The sequence below is a fragment of the Ursus arctos genome, unplaced genomic scaffold (genome assembly GCF_023065955.2).
Source record: "Ursus arctos isolate Adak ecotype North America unplaced genomic scaffold, UrsArc2.0 scaffold_4, whole genome shotgun sequence".
NCBI classification, from domain to species: Eukaryota; Metazoa; Chordata; class Mammalia; order Carnivora; family Ursidae; genus Ursus; species Ursus arctos.
In genome coordinates, this window is record NW_026623056.1 from 5,318,656 (window position 1) to 5,339,621 (window position 20,966).

General features: G+C 44.3%; 1 protein-coding gene across 9 annotated transcripts in view; it reads right to left on the reverse strand.

The window, feature by feature from the left end:
- The window catches only part of TNIK (TRAF2 and NCK interacting kinase), a 475,440-nt gene that overhangs the window by 98,486 nt on the left and 355,988 nt on the right, over positions 1-20,966 (reverse strand). For all 9 annotated transcript variants that reach the window (XM_057306485.1, XM_057306490.1, XM_057306488.1 and 6 more), the window contains 4 exons: positions 20,344-20,434; positions 18,309-18,439; positions 7,521-7,575; positions 5,469-5,547 (listed from right to left, as the gene is read on the reverse strand). In XM_057306485.1, the coding sequence (XP_057162468.1) occupies positions 5,469-5,547; positions 7,521-7,575; positions 18,309-18,439; positions 20,344-20,434 (356 nt within the window). The remainder of the gene's footprint in view (positions 1-5,468; positions 5,548-7,520; positions 7,576-18,308; positions 18,440-20,343; positions 20,435-20,966) is intronic.

The window sequence follows — 20,966 nt, forward strand, 5'->3', positions numbered from 1 at the left end:
TAATTAGAAGGTGATAAATAAAAGAAATCACACCCAATTTAAAAATGAGATCCAGACTTGATAAATTGTACATTCCGTTCCACAATACTGACACCTAACAAAAGGCAGTGGCATCTCTAGGAGGAGAGGGTGCTCAGAGTTCAGCAGAACCAGGGAAAGAGGACTGTGTACCTCTTTTTTTTTTTTTTTAAAGATTTTATTTATTTATTTGACAGAGATAGAGACAGCCAGCGAGAGAGGGAACACAAGCAGGGGGAGTGGGAGAGGAAGAAGCAGGCTCCTAGCGGAGAAGCCTGATGTGGGGCTCGATCCCCGAACGCAGGGATCACGCCCTGAGCCGAAGGCAGACGCTTAACCGCTGCGCCACCCAGGAGCCCCTCCCCTACCTCTTGCGGTGGGAAGGAACCTTCAGAGATACTCAGGAGAATAACTCCGGGCCCAAAGGTTGGGCCAATATGTGTAGGACCATAAAGCTGGCAACGTATCTCATGTCTTCTTCAAATAGTACCGTTTGAAGAGAAAATAATGCTTCCTTAAAACAAATCTTCGAAGAAAGATTCATTGTCTTTTAAGTTAGTGTGCAAAGAATCAATATGCTTAATTACACGTTTAATTAAAAGTAAAAACCCTTCCCCTATGTTGAACACCACTTGACTGTTTGCCAAGTGGTCTAACGGGTTTAAAGTACATTTATATAACTTTATTGTTTGCGTCTCTGCTGCTGGTAATTTAGTTCTGTCTCTTAAAAAAAAATGCCTAAGATTAGTAATACTAATTTCCCCAGGGTTGGCCTAGAGAGAGATGTTAATGTTTGCTGCTTACAGCCGGAAGCCCCGGTTCTAATACCAGCCTCGCCAAACACTTTATCTTCCAAGAGTTTCTCTACTTATATATTTAATTGTGTTAGAGGAATTAAAAACGCCTGAAAGATGATTACATTAGTCATTATAACCAGTTGGGCTAAAAGGTTTTGGTAATCACAGGACTCCCTAAATGCAATTTGAGCTTCAGAATTTGCATTTGCCCAGAACTACCCTTTTTCTCTATGTTAGGCTCTATCACTTCTTAACTGTGTGACTTTGGGCAGATTATTTTAGCTTCTCTGTGCCTCAGTTTCCCTGGCTGTAAATGGTGATCTTGTTAGGATTTATCTCAAAAGACCGCAGATGATTCAATGAATGAATTCATGTAAAATACTTAGCATGGTACCTGTTACATCATAAAAGGTATGTGTATAAACATAAGGTGTATGCATGTTTGCTGTTGTTAGGACTATTATGAATGACGATGAGGTCCTGGCAACCTCTGACCATCACCAGGCTTAAACAACAGGAGTATCTCTCTGCCTTTATGGCTGAGGGTAAAAATTTGAAGTTCAACTTCTGTCGAACTGAATAGCATAGTGTTCTTAAAGGGAATTATTTCACATATATTTGGGTTAGATATGCTAGCAGGAAGAGTCAACGAGACCATTGTCTTCAAAGAGACCATGCAAAAAAAGTTAATTTTAAAAATCTGTGCAGCAGTTTTTGTTTTGATTTTAATAAAGTCCAAAGTCACATTACTACTAGCAAATTCAGTTAATTTGAAATATTTTCTAATATTTGCTTTATATTAGTATTATTTCATTTGGAACACACACATACCCCTAAATAGCTTTGTCATTTCTTTTTTTTCTTTTTCTTTGTTAAAGATTTTATTTACTCATTTGAGATAGAGAGATACAGAGAGAGAGAGAGAGAGCATGAGCAGGGGGAGGGGAAGAGGGAGAGGGAAAGCAGACTCCCCTCTGAGCTGGGAGTCTGACGTGGGATTCGATCCCAGGACCCAGAGACCATGACCTGAGCCAAAGGCAAATGCTTAACCATCTGAGCCACCCAGGTGCCCCAGCTTTGTCATTTCTTAAAAAAAAAAAAAAAAAAAAAGTGTCTGGGGCGCTTGAGTGGTGCAGTCCGTAAGGACCAGGTTCTGGTAAGTGGGAATGATTTCCTTCCCCCGCACGCCACCCCGACAACGTAAGGTGCAAAGAGCAGTGCTCCTGCCTCTCTTTCCCTAATATTAAGGCTCAGGAAAAGAATGTTCAACTAAGAGACTAGTATCCCGTTCTCTATCACTCTAACCTTGAACTTAAGAGGCTGGATGATCCAGAAGAGAGAATGGGTATTACGAACTTGGGAAACTAAAAGATTGTACAGACTTGTGCAAGGAACATAACCCACCCAAGCCTCAATCTTACAGCTACAGAATGAGGATCAGAGAATCTACCTGGCAGGGTTGTCATTAAGATTAAATTTATATATATGTATAAAACTATATATATATATACATATAATCATAAATATAATAAATATATACGCACACACAAAAATTACTGAGTCTACAACATGCATATGCCTTATATGTCCTGTTTGTTGTAGACTTAGCAAGTTAGTTGTTAATGACCCTTAACTGAATGCTTATAGTAAAGAGTTCATGGCCCATCTCTACCACAATGGTGCCTCCCTTTGGCAGTACTTGGATATATACCCCGAGAACAGTGTACTTCCTCTGACAATTCATTAGGCAGAGAATAGCTGGATATAAAAAGAACACTTTGGAGTTTTGTTTCTTTTGATGGGTGGGGAGAAGGATCCTCTCCCTTAAAAAATAAAAGGAAACGAAATATTGCTCTTCCTCCCAAATACCAGGGCATAGTAAAGCAAACCCTAACTTATTTCAAATCACTTTGGACCTGGTCATTCAACAAAGTACTCTGCAGTGCTTAAATATTTTCACTTAAAAAGTAGAATTCTCTAGGGCCACCTGGATGGCTCAGTTGGGGTCGGGCATCTGCCTTTGGCTCAGGTCATGATCTCAGGGTCCTGGGATCGAGCCCCACATCAGGCTCCCTGCTCCACGGGGAGTCTGCTTCTCCCTCTGCCTGCTGCTCCCCCTGCTTGTGCGCCCCCCACCCCCGACAAATAAATAAATAAAATCTTTAAAAAAAAGTAGAATTCTATTGCAGAGAATTGGGAGCCGCATCCTGTGCCCTATGGCCTGGTGCAGGGGGAGGGGTGGAGGGCTGCATGGCCATCTTATAAAGGCCAGGTTCTGAGTGAGAAAGAGTCCTTCACCAGGGCTTCTGTTTTCCCACTCACTCTCAAACAGCCAAGTCATTTCCCTTTCTCTGTCCAGCAGTGTGGCACTCACACTCCTAACTGGCTTTTCTTCAGAGTCAGGGAGGTCGGGTGAGATGGAGGCCTGACCTCTCACTGTCCCTGGACTGACCCAATTCCCAGCAGCACCACCAGAATGAGTTCTTGTTGTCAAAGGCTGGAAGCAGAAAAGTCAGCCTGTATTTTCCTCAAAGTCCGTATTTCTCAAACAAGGTCAATGCAGAGTTGATCTTTTTAGGAGCAGAGTCAATGAAAATGAAAGCTGTAGTGCAGGGGCTGTTCCCTCACTTTTCTAAGGGGACAGACAGGTCATGCAAAGGGCAGTGCAGGCCCAGGATAAGAGGAAAACAGGGTAAGTGCAGTGACCAGCTTCGGAGTTGGGGAGAGGAGGCGACGGGCAGAAGGGCCATCTGGTACCTAGAAGGGGCAGGAGCCGCTCACCGGGCAGCGCGGCTGCATCTCTGCACAAAAGGCCCGAAATGCGAACGTGATGCTCAAGCCCCTGATTTCTAAAAGCTGGCAATGAATACCGACGCTTCTGAGACACAGTGCGCAGGCGCACTGTGCTGACCAAACGTAACGCGTGTGTGGAAGGCCAGCGTGTCCTCCGTGGGCTGACCCCTGGAAACCCCTGTCCGGCCGCAGTGTGGGAGCGGGAAGCGAGGGAAGGCACGCGGCAAGGAAAGCCCACTGTCTCCAGTGTGTGTGTGGCGGGCAGGGGGACAGGGAGGCGTGGCCCGAACGACAGGCAGAAAGCTAGCAGAGCGCTTTGCAGCGCTCCTGGTGCTTCCCGGGAAGGAACTGAGCTCAATTCTTTCCTGGGGAGTCTGTTCCGGGGAGCAGGGAGGAAGCAGGGCGTCTAGGCCCTGCTGGTCATGTGCCACGCAGGGGCCCAATGGGAGGCTGTTGCTGGGGAGAGAACGACCGGCTCACACAGGGACCCTCCAGAGTGAGGAGGAGGAGCGGGGCTGCTCTGCCCCCTTGTTGCCAATAGAAACCCTCAAGCTCTTCGCCTACAGGCCTCGGCAGCTGGGGACTGCCCGTCCCCTCCGGCTAGTTCCCTCGCTTCTCTGTGCCGTGTGCCTTTCTCTTGTCTCACCGGGGTTGCTCCGTCATTACTAGGTGACTGTACTCATTAAGACTGCTCTCTGTATAGCGGAGGGTGAAGCTGCGGGTGGGAGGGGACATAAGGGTCCCAGTGAAGGGTGATCGTGAAGTGATCACGAAGTATGAAAAGGGGCAGAAAGGTCTTGAGCCTTCATGCTCTAACTGACCAGAATATGTCTCTAGAAAAAGATAGGGGGTCATAAGTGGTCCAGGAATTGGCCCCAGGCCAGGGCAATCAGAGATTCAAGAATGTATTGGGATGTATCAGGATACACCATATACATGGGGAAGAAAGGAGCCATGAATTTTTGTTATGCAATGATAACGTACAAAGACCCTCATACAAGTACACACAGAAGCCCAACTTCTGGTCTAACCTATAGAACTGTATTTCCCACACTTGAGTCAATCGCATACTATCAACACAGTTTCTTGTCTGTTTGTTTTTTAAATAGGCTCCACACCCAGCCTGGAGCCCAAAACGGGGCTTGAACTCATGACCAAGAGAGTAACCTGAGCGGAGATCAAGAGTCAGACGCTTAACTGACTGAGCCACCCAGGCGCCCCCCATCAACACAATTTTTAACCAGACTCTTACGTCATCCACTTGGTATTTTTCTTTAAATTAGGTCAATTTTTTTATGTGAATAAATTTATTAAACAGGAAGTTTGTATTACTGCCCCAAATAAGAAGCCAATATCACGTGCCACAAAGGGAAAACAATAGTAAAAACAAATATTACAAATATTTATGCACAAACCAGTGAAATCATCCCATATTACCAGGTGTGTGTATGCACTCAACAGGATTGCCATCTTAAGGAGGGAAGAAAGCCAGCCAACCTAACCAGCTGAGTTTTGGAACTATCACCCCCTCTGACGAGATGTCTTGTGCTGCCAGGCAAGATCTTTCTCGGGAGGATGAGAAATCAAAGAGCTTTCGTGTTCTTACTTGGGTTCCACTACTAACTTTAGCTAAAAGCTCCTTACCTTGAAGGGTGTGGTGATAAAGCCTTGCAGTGCAAACAGTAGGTACTTAATATGTGCTTTAAGATGAGTGGCAGCCTATGGAAAATCACTCACCAGATCTCGGTGTATGTTGGCCTCATCATGCAGCTGGACCTAAGGGTCTGAGCTCATCCAAGGGCGCGTGGCAGGAGAACCCTGCCCTTGGATCGGCAAAGCACTGAAGGAGACCAAACTCACCACTTCTTCGACTTCAGGCGAGGCGCTGGGTTCCGGGGGATGAGGAAGAGGGCTCTCATGGGGTGCATGTCACAGAGAGCTGCAAGAGACCAAAGCAAGGGCCCGCTCAGGTTCGGAGGCCAAACCCAGGCCAAACGGCTCTGAGGCCAGACATGCTCAGTGAGCACAGGTGGAAGATGGCGAAGCTTCTATGTGTTGAGCATTTAAGAGAGCTGATGTCTAATTACAGAAGTCTCAGAAAATACAGGCTTCAACTAGACATTGTTAACATTCCTACTTCTCCTTCATATTTAAGAAAACTAAGTTAAAGGGTCAAAGCCTTTGCTTTGCTATAAAGAACCATCGCAGATTCAGAGTAAACAACAAGAAAACAACACAATGGAGATGGCAGGTTCTTTTTAATTCGTAAAAGCCTAAGTCATAAAATGAAAGATAGAGGCTCTATTTCTTATACACTGAAGGCTCATACACATGCAATGCTATCTCCATAGATTTTTTTTAGAGTATATAGCACTAGACCCGAACACCTTTCTCTCTGTATTTCCAAATATTCGGATGGCTTTTCAGGTTTCATGACAGGCTTGTTTCTGTTTTTTGTTTGTTTGTTTGTTTGTTCACTGGCTGCAGGAAGAACAGAGAGATCAAGGTGAAGAGTGTCTGCTGGAAAAGTTATTAAAATATCTCAACTTGTACACATGGCATTATGGTTTATAGAGAAAGCACTCATGCATTCTTATTTTAACCAAAATATTTCACTAGTTTACTTTTCAAACCTCCGGGGGTATCTTTTCCTTTGTGCCCAGAATAAGAATATATTCTCCCTAAAAGCTAAAGGATTCTGTGGGGTAGAAGTTTATTTTTAGTCCCCTCTACTACTCATCAAGAATGATAATATGGGAATAACATTTCAGACTGCAATATATGATTTTTCTGATTCATAAATGCCTATTAGCATTGTGAAGGAGGGGAATTTTGTCCACAAACACTTCAAATCCATCATGCTACAGATGAATTCTACCAACTCTAGAGTGGCAAATTCAAAGGCTACGGTAACGTGAAGACAGTTGCATGAGCAAAAGGACCTGCCCTGCACGGAAAGGGGCTCCTTTGGGTTCAGGTCCTCTAGAAAGCAGACACCAAAGCAGCACGAACCACACGAGAAGATGGTACCAGGGGAAACTGCTGCCTGAAAGGCAGTTGGGAGGCGGCCAGGGCAGGCTGGTAGAGCTGTCACATTGCTCTGCAAGTCTGATCGGGGAGAAAGCGAGAGGCAGACCAGGTAGATGGAAGTGTGCTAGACTGTCCTGCCACCTGCGGGAACTAAGTGGTGGAAACGAGGAGTGAGAGTTGCCTACGAAGGCATCTTGTGTGTTTGAGAAAAACGTCTGCCTTATATCCCTGTGATGCTAGGGACACTGAATGCGGGGGTGGGGTAGTACGGGACTTGGGGGCTGCAGCACCAGCGGGACCCTTGCTGAGCTGTGCTTCCTGCAGGGAAGTCCGTGGAGCCCAAGGTCATGGCCAGCGCGGCTGGCGGAGGTGCTCTGCAGCACCAATGGAACTCAAGGCATTTCAGATGTTCCCCGGGGGGCCGGAGCCCTGGCCACCTGGCCTCACACCTAAAAATCTAAACAGCAGTATCCTATTAGGAGTGAGAGCAGCTGAGTACAAGGGTTTGCGTAACTCGCGTACTGAGAATCAGTTCCGGATTCTTATTAAGTAGGAGCTTACAGACTGTGGGTTGGCCCCAGTTTTGCATTAGGTAAAGAGCAGTGCAAGAATAAACGACACGCGGAACCTGTCAAACAAACCAGATTCCCGAAGTTCCTTTCCCTTTCCTTTCTTTTTCCCTTTAAACACAAGATCCTCACACAGCTCTGAAATGAATGGATTTGGTTGAGCTACGATGACTTTGCTTTCTAAACACGCCAGCTCGAACCCACACTGGGCTCGGCGTAGCAGAAGGAAAGCTAGGATGGCGCCTGGCAAGGAAGGCTCGGTACCTGCAGAGAGCCGCCCAGCAACAGAGCTCACCCAGAGGAAGGTACTTACGGGGGGCACCTTCTGCCATCTCGATAGCGGTGATTCCCAAAGACCACAGGTCACTCTGAAAGAGACGGAAGGTACACACACATGCGTAAGTGCAGGCAACAAAGAATAACTGCTCCAGCTGGTAACTGCTCCAGGACTCCCTGTAGGAAAGCCATTCCTTTATCAACCGACTTCACCCACGAAGCTTAAAAGTAGGGACAGCCTTTTTTTTTTTTTTTTTAATTGCTTTTCATAGGTAGCATCTTTCACGGTCTGATCTGACACATGGTGGGTTTTCAGAAAATCTGTGAAAAATGAATATGAGGTTTTAAAAATTAACTGATCACCAAAATTTATCTGTAGATAGAACCATATGAAATTGGTATGATCCTACTGTTTTTTAACACCTTTATTCAGGTATAATTATCATAGAATTAACTGCTTATATTTAAAGTGTGTCATTTGGGAAGTTTTGACACGTATGCACCTGTGAAGCCATCACCACAATCAACACTGCGAATATATTCTGCACCCCCAAAAAGTTGCACCTGCTCCTGTGTAGTCTCCCTTCCTGCCCTTGCTGTCCCCTGACCCGGTCCCTGCTCTGAGGCAACCACTGGTCTGCCTTCTGTCACTAAGGATTTATTTCCATCTTCTGACATTTTATAGACATTAAATCATTCCATCTCTTCTGCTAACGTAATGGATTAAGGTCTAGCCTTGTCACCGTGCACAGTAGTCCTTCAGTCCTTGTCACTGCCGACTGCTGAAGTTCCATCGTGTGCACAGACTTACTACACTCTGTTCATCCATTCACTTGTGGATGGACATTCAGAGTGTTTCCAGTCTGAACTACGGCAAAGAAGCTGCTACAGACATTCACGTACAAGTCTTTGTATGGACAAATGCTTTGACTTCCTTTACGTAAACACCTAGGAGGGGAATGGCTGAATCATATAGTAGACACATATTCAGTGCCTCGTCTTGACCCACAAAGACAGCAATTTCAGATGGTTTAACCAAAGAAGACGAGGACAGGGAAACTTTTGGGTGGTGGCATTCACTGATACATCTCCAAGGCCTCGGACAGAGCCAGGCGCCCGCCATGGTAGGTGCTCGATATGTTTGTTGAATGAATGAACAACATCTCCTATCTTGTAAGTAGACAATACGTAGAACAGAGAGCCTGTACCCTTATATTCTTTCTTATGGTAGGACTGACTTTGATGTTCTTGTCAGAATGTTCTAGATTAATGCTTTTACCCCTGCCTGTGCAATCTGTACCTGCAACAGTATGCTGATCCTTCACTCCGTGTGTATGGCTCGGTTGTCCCTAAGAATTGCATAGGAGGGAGCAAATCAAAAGAAGGGGGAAACCAGGTTAGGAAACCCCAGAAGAGAGGCTTGCTGCTTCAACGTCCCAGCAGATTGGTAAGGACACACAATGTGGAATTTGGTTCAATGGCCTACAATCCTGATGAGGACTTTCATCCCCCATTCATTTTCAATATATCCTGCATTTTGTATGTTATGCCGAATTCTCTCCTATAACCTCATGCAGATTACAGAGATCAAAGTTAAGTTTCCTTGCTATTCCCATCAAATGTCAAGGCCATAAGAAAGGAGGTATACCTAGAAAAGGGACTATGAAATCCATGCTGAGCCACTGCCCAGAACTAAACTTCTCAGTATCCCGAGTGACAGTCAGCCCTGTTCAGTATTTGGACAGAGGCCCTCACATACATGGAGGGGGCTTTCTGGGGGTCTAGCCTCTTGCCTGGAGTGTCATCTATTTCAGAGTAGGTGCCTGGGACACACACTAACCCCATATTAGGACCAAGGGGAGATTCTTTTAATTCATGAGCTTATCAATCTATTCACATGTTACATGTTCTCAGTTCAACTTGGGATAAAAACACACCTGCACAATACGACTGTTCTCAGATCCCGAGTCACCTCTCTGCTTAGAACACAACTCAGGAAGGCAACTCTCATCCTTTCTCTTTGTAACATTTCAAGATGGGCTCAAAGTTGTCATAAGACACACACACACACACACACACACACACACACACATTTGCACAGCCCTGCAAGTGACTGAGTTTTCCTGCAGGCTCCTGGCCTTGCTTAGTGAGGCCCATCTGCAGCTAATGAGGAAGGCCCAGCCCATGACCACAGGCTGACTCAGGAGCAGTAACTGGTAAAGCAGAAAATGCAGCTCTCTCGTACCTGGGGTTTTAGGGTTGATTAACACAGACAATCATTTGAGAACATGACAAAAACACTGAGTCACTCACAGTGCAGGAGGCATTAAACAGCAAACACAGCAGGAATAGTCTAGAAATGGTGGGCTGTGCTATTTTGATAAGATTTCAGTATCTCTAGGACTTGGTGGTTCTCCCATCTTCCCTCTATCCCCAGAAATCGAGTGTTTCTGTCATGTGCAATGAGGTGCAAATATAAAGGTGGTGGCCAGGTTCTCTGTCCTTAAGGGCCACAGCAGGGTCAAACCTAAGTGGCCTTCAACTCCTGGAAGTTTGAGCTGGTTTGAAAGCCAACTGAAGGCCAAGACTTCTGAAAGAGAATGACGGGGCTGGGGTGAGAAGGGCTCCAGGTCAGTCCTCAGATGGGGAAAAACCGCGCAGAAAATCCACGCAAACGTCTGCCTCCAAGTCTTTGCTTTAGTTATCCCCTCTGCCTGCAGCCACAACCCTAATTGTGTGCTGGCTGACACCGTAGCTCTCCGCAGTCTTTGCTCAAATGCTGTGTTTTCAATGCTGACCCTTGAATGTCTCCCCGGCCCTGCCAGACCCCGTCCCTTTTCCCACTTTGTCCCCCAGAGATCGAATCTTCTTCTCACATCTGTGTCATTTGCTCATCCCTAATCTACATGGTGCTAATCTAATTGTGTCCCTGCCCCCAACACACACAAACTAGATAGAACATAAGATCCACAAGGGCAGGGATCTTTGTTTTATCTGGTATATTCCAAATGCATAAGGCAGCGTCCAGCACACAGTCGGCACTTAAGAAATAACTGTTGAATGAGTGAACAAACAAAAGACGCATGAGGGAAAGGAGCAAAACCTATGTCCTAGGACTGTCAGACTCCTCATAGGGCATCTCCAACCTTCCATTTCACAGACAAAGGGAAAGGACTTACGCAAGACCACAGAGCATCTCAGCACCGGGTTTGGAGCAGAGCTGGGTCTCCTGCCTCCTGGGCCACTCCTCTTTTAACTGTCATGATGCCGTGAAAACCTGAATATTCATCTTCCAAATAAAACTGATGAGGGGCCCATAAAAGAATTGTTCCTAATTCCTACTTTGTTTATGGGTAACAGGAGGTGCTGGAGACGCAATGAAGGTGCTAAGACACCCCAAGACCGGTGCTGGCCTCAACTTCCCAGAGGCAGCGTGAACAGTCTTTGAAGTCAGACGGGTCTGGATTCAAATCCAGATTCCTAACTACCTGCAGAACACTGCTCAGAGCTTAGCTTCCTCAGTGTACAACAGGGCTCACTGGGACAGGCACGCACGCAGGTCTGCTGCCTGGCACTGTCTCAGGCACACTGTAAGCTCAAGCATATGAATTTCCCTCTTCTCTACTGTTAGGTGGGACTGCCTGTGCTTGCCCAATACAGTCTTCTATGAGACCCTCTCTCTGGTTGTGGCAGGCCTTGTTTGTTGGCTAACCCCACGGGCATTTTCAGTCCCCATTTCCCTCGCTGCCTCCACCTCAGAGTACAGGAAAGCTAAACTTGTTTATCCAGACTCCCCTACAGCTAAGAATGGCTGGTAAGGATGGGACAGAGTTCTGGCCAATAACACACAGGTGAATGTCCTCCGGGAGAATCAGGGCAAGCTTTTGTTTTTCCCAATACGAGTGACCAATACAGCTGGTGTCTTGACAACTCTTTCCTGCTTCTTAGCGCCTTGAATAGAAACATGATATCCAGAGTTACAGCATCCATCTTGCAACCATGAGGCAGGAAGTCAACAAATTCATTAGGACAGGGCAGCATGGTAGGAGCCTGGGTTTTGAATACATCAACGAGCCACTACACCAAGCCTGGACGGCCTGCCTCCAGACTTCAGACGATGTAAGAGACATAAGTACAGCTGAAAGCGTTCCTTAGTTATCATATGTATACAACAATAATCTGAGGGAACATACTCCAGCAGTAGGAAAGTGGAGAGGTCCCAGGTGTTAGGTGATCCTGGTTCTACCCCACAGGAAGCAGTAAGAATCAGTGAAGAGAGAGGTTTCTCTTACTCAGGACACATCATCTCAGATCCCCCTTAGAAGGTTCCCCCCCAAAACCCCAAAACAACCCCTTCAAACCAAAGGTCACACCATCCCAAGTCCTGTGCAACCTCTGTCACATGACCAGGCCAGAAATTGCTTCTTCTTTAAGCCCTCATTTGATATCATCATTAGGATTTTTTTTTTTTTTTTTTTTTTTTTTTTTTTTGCTGGGGTTCTCTTTTTTTCCAAAAGGAATATTTATATTCCTGGCCATATATACCCAGAGCTGCTTGTAAGCTACACTTAACTGCCCAAGCTAGACAGCAATAAACGTCCTTGACGGGACTTGTTTTAAGCCTTTGGATACATTAGCAAGTCCCAAAGACACTTCAGAACTTAAATACGGGAGAAAATGTTCCAATTACAACTGGCAAGACAGATCACAGGAGACGAGAAAGCGAAGAGGGAGGAACAAGATGGGGAGAGAGTCAGGGAGAGATAAGTTTCCTTTGTGGCCATGGTGTGACTCATTTTGGCAGGAGCTGGGTAATTCATTATTCCAGAGGCTCTGTGCAGCCTGGCCTGTGGCATGATTAATAGCCCAGTCCTGTGTGCATTGCAAATGCAACAGAGACAAATTCTAGCGCCTCTGAGAAGGCAGAGGCGAGCACGCAATTCTGGCTGGTGGGGGGTCAGCTGGCAACCCGAACAGAGCAAAAGAGCATTCTTTTTGGGGCGAGGCTGCCCAACCCATGAAGAAAAGGACACTTGCAGATGGCTCAACCAATCACACAAGGAAAGAGAGGGTTACAGGCGCATGGTAAAGAGCCCCCCGTGCACATGAAGAGGCAGACAGAGCTCACGCTAGACAGACAGACAGATCTAGATTTGACTCTCAGCTCTGACAACTAGCTTGCAAGCCACTTAACTCCTCGGAGCCCATTTCCTCACCTAGAACGTGAAGAGAACACTTGTCTTGCAGGGTTAATACCAGAACTCAATAAGGTGAGATACACACACACACACACACACACACACGCACAGTGCTTAACACAATGCAGTGCAAATAGTGGGTATTTCACAAGCACCGGCATCGGTATCAGTGACTGGCAGTGCAGCCAGCACACCGGGGTCAGGAACGGTGGCAGTGGGCTCTGCCACTTCATGGCTCTCAAAGAAGTCACTGAGATGATGCGGACAGCTTATGGGAAGAAGGAAAGGGCGAGCCCTGCGTCCTCTGGCCTTGAGGTCTCCCTTTCCTGGCAGAGCCTCATAAGAAGGCAGATGGACAGGCAGAAGTGGGGTTTGCTGAGTGCTGGCACCATTATCCCAAAGCACAGGGTAGCAAGGCAGTGTAGACTTGACAGACAATAGCTTAATAACAGGCACAACTAGGCTAGTCGACTCTACCAAGTCTCAAGGACCAGAAAACAGTCTTCCATTGCGACTTACTGTTATTCTCTTTGTAGGAATGTTCTAGCTGGAAAAAGGAAATTGTATTTATTGGGCGCAGGCCCTAAGGAGGTAGAAGTGTTGGAGAAGCAGATTCTGACTCAACATAAGCAGACAACTAAAGGTGTGTAATACAAATATGGGGTTTGACTCATATGGTGGCGCTGGCTTTTTTAGGTTAAAAAAAAAAAAAAGACCCCAAATAGCAGTACCTTCCTATGACACGCAGACACAAATAGTAGCTGTCATGCGCGGAGGAGCTACCAAGGGTCAGGCACCGAATTCTTTCCTCTGTGCGTGTCTGGTCATTTCAATGCAACCTTGTGATACCCGATTTATTACTCCCATTTCACAGAGGCTCGGGAAGGTTAAATAACTTCCCTAGGTGGCAGAGCAAACAGGAGGCAAAGTCTACATTTCAAACCAGTCCTGTCTGACTTCGAAAGCTGCACTCTGATTCACTACACCATACACCTGTACTCTACATTCTACATGAAGAGCCAAGGTGGCGAGTCACGTAGGATCGGTGGGGGGGTATGTTCAAGCACAGGGAGTCATGAATAATTCCATTTCCCACATAAAACAAGTGCCTTGTTCATCTGCATGTGTTATCCGACCCAAGGGGAAACAGTAGAATAGCTTTACTACCTTCAGCTGGGGACGCACGGGAGGGGGCGGAGGGGGCGCGGCTGTGTCCCACTGAGGACCCTTAGACAGGTCGCTGGGAACGCGGAGCCACAAGGAATGCATTTAATAGCAATTTCAGCTTCTTACTGGTGATAATAACACGGTGTCTGTATCATCCTTCCCTCCTTCCGAACTGGGGGCGGGGCTGATGTGACTGTCAGCAGACGGAGGCCAGGCCTTGCTTGAGAATGCAAATCTCGTTCTGCAATCTGAATTTTGTCCTCTCGCATCACCCCCTGCATGACTCTGGGTGACGCCCGACGGGTCGAGATTTCTCCTTCCATCCTGCCTGATTAAAGCCAGTTATCTGTAACATAGGAGCATGAGTGCTCACTCTACAGCCTGAGGACAATACTCACCCAAGCCCTGGAGCAGACACCGATGGCTGCAAATGAACTGTGCGCGAAGTCTCCTAAGTAGAGTTGAGGTGACTAATACACAACATAGTGCAAGTCTGGCCAGAGGATGGGGGAGTGCGGGGTGGGGTGAGGGGCTATGCCGTTTTACCAGACTTCTCTTACTTTACTAATTTAATATAAAAGCAAGGTCAGTTTATTGGGGGGGGGCAGGACAAAAATATATATAAAATAAAATATATATAAAAATATAAAAATACATAAAATAAAAATTTTAAGCTCTTCACTCCCATGTCATATATCCATAGGGCACGGGCGAGTGAGACAAGATCACGTGTACTATATACACCGTGAGCTGCTCTTTGCGTCTAACACTCTATCCTGGGATCTGTCCAACTTCAGCACGCACGCTGCCCCATCGCTCAAACGGCTGCATGGTATTCCACTGGCCAGATGCTCTTGGCCTTATTCCACCAGTTCCCTATCTCTGAGAATTTGGCTGCAGAGAACTTTCATTAGTGAGCAGTTCTGTTAAAGCAATAGATACACAGGGCTATAGAATACAGTGAGTAGTTACACAGATACATAGATACACAGGGCTATAAAGTACAGTGAGTAGTTACACAGATACATAGATACACAGGGCTATAAAATACTTGACAATTCCCATCCAACTGAACTGAAATTCAAATTTCAAAAATAACAGTTTAAACAGCTTAGGAATTTTGAACAATTTTATTAATTTTAAATCTTTTGAATGCTTATTATTAAATGAGAAAGCTCCCATTATTGCCCCACATACTTATCAGGGAAATGAAACCTTTCCTTTTGCTTGAAGTGTTTTGACAGAATTTCTGAAAACAAGAAAGGAAGGGCCTCTAGGGGAAAGTGAACACACCAGGCATATGAGATTCTGGTGCTCCTCCTTTGGAGAGGGGTTATTTTCCATCAGTTACTCACCATGCCTGGTAGCTATCAGACAAAACCAGATTGCACTGAAAAGCACGACCTCTTCAGACTACCTTCCTACAGAGACCTTTCTTTTATTGAATTACTGTAGTTTTTAGAAAACTCTATAGCAGTCTTTTTTTTTTTTAATTTTATGATGTTATGTTAGTCACCATATAATACATCATTAGTTTTTGATGTAGTGTTCCATGATTCACCGTTTGCGTATAACACCCAGTGCTCCATAGCAGTCTTTAAAGAGATCTTATATAGTAGATATCTCAAGATATCTCAAATAGTAGCTCATAATCAATAAACAATAAATCAAATAATAAAACTATATTTTTCTCTTACATTGGTCTTTATTTTCAAGGAAGGGCTTCTGTGAAATCTAACAAAGCCTGGTAGGTTTCAAGTCGTCTTTTATTGCAAACATACCCCCTAGGTGGAAAGTAAAGCCCAAAGTACTGACGTAAGTTTCCAAGGCTGGGAGATACGCCGGGTCCAGCGGACCACGGATGCACCGTACCAAACGCCTGAACTTGATGGGGTTGCAAACGAACTTTATGTGTCAGCAGCTGCAGGTACAGATGCAGCTTGGCTCATTCTCTACACGTGGTGGGCATTTAATAAATACGTGCTGAGTGAATGAAGAAATGGTTTTGAAAGGCAACATATTGTCAAGTTGTCTCCTGGCGACAGACCACATTCCTAAGAACGGTGAACAGAAGAAAGGATAAAATCTGGTGCCAAGAAAGAAGTATAAAGATTATATTTCCAGAAGCGTGCCTCTCTGGTCCACTGTAAAAGTGTGAAGCGATTGAAATAAATCTTCAAGGAACACGCAAACCTTCCTATCTGCCCAGTCTTCCTAATTCACCCTTTTGTCCTGCCCGTTCCTGTACCCATGAAAATGACGAGGGAGGCTCAATTCTTGCCAGGGCTTCGTCCTCCTCTCGTAACACTCGCACTCATAACAATCCTAATAAAGTAACTCTCACTAAGGTCTAAATGACTAATGTTCTTTCAGCAGGATTTCTTATATAGTCACACAGACCTTCCAGAACCTCTGAAATCACCCCATGCAGCATGAGGCCCCCCATGGTTACTCTTACACCAGGCTTTGTCCACTCCTAGAATTGTGCATTGGGCTCCAAATTCTTTCACTGATCCCAAACTATATTCCTTAGCATTAATCTGAGGAAAGAGGACCAAGGTATCAATATAATTCTAGGCTTTGGCTTCGCCAGAAGTCAGTCCTCTTCTACCTTACTGACAACCTCTAAGTCACAGGGATCGATTTTATGTCACCAAAAATAAGTCCCACATATAGTACAGCCACTCAGAACAGTTAGAAGGCTAAACCAAGGGTAAACGTTTGAAACACCCTGATTCTCTACGGTACATTATAAAGCAGTCAAAAATATCTGTGGCCCAGAAGCAAACTAGTTAGTTCTTGTTAAGTATAACTATTGTTTGAAGAATTGCTTATAGGCAATTATGATACACACGTCTGGTCTGGGACGTATATTTTGTAGTGGCTCCTCTGAAGGGATCTGCAAATTAAATTATTTAAGTGTGCTTATCATTAGCAGTTTAAATAAATGACATTTATTTTGGCAAGAGATTAATTTTTAACGTGGCAGCTGTTTTCAGACAGATTGTTGTCAGGTTATGACAGTGACTAACTTTGAGAGAAGGAAGACATTTACAGGAGATTATTTTGGTTTTAGACTTTCAGCTTCCATTTCTCCAAAGAGGCAAAAAATGTTGTCGATGCCCTGAGATCCTGGGTCCCGAAGACATTGCAATGTTGGCATCTTTGTGACCTGATTGCAATAATAACCCCACATGTGGAGAACTAAAAATGTTCTTTAAAAGAGAAACTCTTCAAATATACTGTGCGGAAGCTGTTTTGTGGGTAAGCTGGAGATTTATATAGGAGTACATCATAGAGGAGCGGGGTTATATACTGGTAATCTTCTGAAAAGAGAGTTGGAAGATGTGGGTTCAAGTCCCAACTCTGAGAAGCCCAGTAACTTGGTGTGCACTTGAAAAGGCTTCTGGCCTCAGCGTCCCATCTGCAAGAGGAGGGCATGTGGAGGTCCCCGCTAAAATCCTTTGGTGAAAAGTCCACACACCTGTGAAACCAGCCTGGGCAGTATCAGATGTTGCCCAAGTTTGTGCTGTGGCTTATACGAAGACCACAGCGTATCTCTCCATCTATTGCACTGAAAACCCACAGTTCCTACATCCCATTTGCCTCCAATTTTCACGTCTAAACTTTCAGCCTCCATTCCTGACAATACTGTCACCTGACATTGCAGCTATCAATGGGATAGTAATCCCAAATTATGTTTGATTACGGGCTAGCAGAATGGAAAAGAAGGGGGCTTCCTGGAGAAGGGGACAACTGTCACCATCTATTTAAACACTGCTTTGAATTTATTAGCAAATTGCCAGTTTATGATACAAAGTAACAAGCCACAAATCAAATTTCAATGAAACAGCATGACAGGCTACAGAAATAACATGAAGTAGGTACCAACATCCCGTTCCATTTGCTCTCCTTGAAAAGAAACTTCAATATTAAACTTTGAGCAATGGAGAAATGAGGAAGCCTATTTTTAATCAGAAAAAGATGACCCAAGACAACAAACTGGCTTTTTTTTTTAACATAAAAAGCTCTCAGAATATATATATATATATATATTGCTAACAATATAAACTATAATCAAAATAGAAATTTGTTATCTATTTTTAAGTTTTTATTTAAATGCCAGTTAACATACAGTGTAATATTAGTCTCAGGTGTGCAATATAGTGATTCAACACCTTCATAAGAAATCTATTCTCTAATAAGAAACAAGAGTAAGTTCAAGACAATATAGAAAACGGTTTCAACATTTTTTGACAAAGAGGCAATCAGAAAAAAATGGGTGAATTCATGGAAAAGACTCTCACTTGAGTGTCTTATCATTTTGAATTCGAATAAGGCTTTTCAGTTCTCCCTCTGGATTACATAAATCATAGGCCCAAAGGCACGTGAGAATTCTCCCACTGCAAGACTCAGGACGAGACATGAGGCGCAGTTTTCAAACAATGAAGAAGTCATACCTTGAAATCGTAGGTGGCGTCTGGGTTTTCGTCACAAGCAATGACTTCGGGTGCCATCCAGTAAGGGGTCCCAATGAAGGTATTTCTCCTGCCCACTGTTCGATCGAGCTGGGCACTGACGCCGAAGTCCACTATTTAAGAGAAGACAAATGAATAAAATCTATGATCCTTACATGGTGATAAAACGAATGTGCATTTTTTTTTTTTACTGCGACAAAATAAACATATCACAAAACGTATAATTTTAGTCATTCTTAAGTGTACAGTCTATCTCATTACATACGTTCACATTGTTGGGCCACCATCACCACCGTCCGACTCCAGAACGCTTTCATCTTCCCAAACTGAAATTCTGTACTCATTTAAATAGTAACTCTCCATCTTCCCCTCTCCCCAGCCCCTGGCAAGCACCATTCTACTTTCGGTCTCTATAAATCTGGACTCCTACAGCTACCTCATATAAGTGGAGTCATACAGTATTTGTCTTTGTGTGACTGGCTTATTTCAATTAGCATAATGTCCTCAAAGGTCATCCATGTTAGAGCATGAGTCAGCGTTTCCTAACTTTTTAAGGCTCAATATTCCACTGTACATAGGCGCCATGTTGTGTTTACCCGCTCATCTGTTGATGGCCAACTCGGGTAGCTTCTCCTTTTAGCTATTGTGAAAGTCTACTTTTAAAATGCATGTATTAATGGATAAAGTGTACCAATGAGGAAAGCCCAAAATGTTGTGTTTGGTTAAACCAAGGGTCCGTAGGGACCAAACACAGGTGTTAAATCAAAAGCCAGCCAGTTTACCATAGAAGATAGTACTTCGGGGATGCAAAGAAAGTGGTTAAGAGCCAAGTTTCTGGAGTCAGACTGCCTAAGTCTGCACCCCATTTCTGCCACTTACTAGTGATGTGACCTGGGGCTAGCAGATCAACTTCTTTAAGCTTCAGTTTCCAAATTTATAAAATGAGGGTGATGATGTTTACTTACATAAGGTTGCTGTGATATAAAAGTGTGTACAGGGCCTGACATAATATTCTCTCAACAAGTGACTGTTAATTAGTGATGAGTGAATATTCTGAGGATACATTATCTAGGCAGTCCATACAAACATATGTACACACACACACACACACACACACACACACACACACGCCTTCCCTAAGTAAAGTATGCTTTTGTTTTAAAAGGGAATATTCATGAGATTTTGGCCCCAAATGCTGAGAAAAAATGGAAATTATATATTTTAACAAAAAGGCAAGAACACATGTTTGGGATATAAACATAGGACGTATTTCAATCTCTTTGAAAATAAACAATCATATGGCCAATAACTCCTTTCTAGACGACAATCCCAGGCACATCCTAGGCTGGCTGTCAATCCATGCTCTTACTCATTGACACTAAGCAGGTGGAGTCTGTGCAGCGTGCGGAGATTCTCTACCTATCTGGACAGTCCCAGCACCAAGGAAAAGGGTTCCCTCACTGGTAACTCCAGCACACAGAAGTAGGAGAACCAGCATGCTTACAAAGAAAATACCGAACACCTCTTTTGTACAGGTGCCCTAGGTAATAATGAAGTCGATGTAAATAGAACTTAAAACATATGGGAATATAGCAGGAATTCATTATTCTAAATACGTCTAACTGTGGGTATTTTTCAGTAAAAAAATGGGTCATCACTGTTCTGTTATAGCAGCAACAAAGTAAACAAATGGTGAGATACAGGAAACCATTGCAAGGTCAGTCACTTCCAGTCTAAATGGCTTTTGCTTAAGAAACCCTCAGTTACTTCTGCGTAGTAAGCAAATGGTCCTGTCTGCCATATTGTGTATCAGTTCACTCCTCAAGTGCTTTTAGAAAATGTTTTGAAATAGACAAAGAAACATTTTCCTTCTCATACTTTAGTACAATGACCTCCACATTCAGTGACAAATTTACATTCATTAAAAACAAAACAAAACGACAACAAAAACCAACCAGCTGTTGAAATAGTCTTATCGATGCCTTCAATTCCTAGGCTCACTGGATTCTGTTCTTACCTAGTTTAACTTCTGCATTCTCAGTCAGCAAGACATTCTGCCCTTTAATATCTCGATGAATCACTTTATGCTGGTGCAGATGACTCAGCCCCTGGAGTAGCAGGAAGTTGAGAAGGGTTAACGGGAACATAAGCCAAATGCAAATAAATTATTTGGGTTGTCAATGATCCAAAAAAGATGTAAACTCACTCATACGTTCTTTATTTTTTTTTTTGAACTTGCATTATCATACTCGTCTTCCACGTGTGTATAGTGCATTTCTAAACTAGGCAATTGATCAATATAAACGGAAATACAGAAGCAGTCTTTGCAGTGCATGCTGCTGGATTAAATGAACTGCCTGCATATCGGCCGTGGTCTCAGGTAGCACGGACCCACGAGAACAATGACGCGGTTCTGGCATGCACGAGTTTTAGCTAACACTGCTAGGAAAAGTGAGGATTGCCTGCATCTGCTAGTTTGTAAGAGGAACATCTATCATCTCTGTGCAGAAAACTAACCTGCTTTAACGAAGTCCTCCGCTTTTTTTCTTTTTTAGCAATATTTGAGAGTTAAAAGTTGCTCACTAAATTTGACTCCTGAAACCAATACTGCAGTCTGTGTTAACTCACTTGAATTTAAAT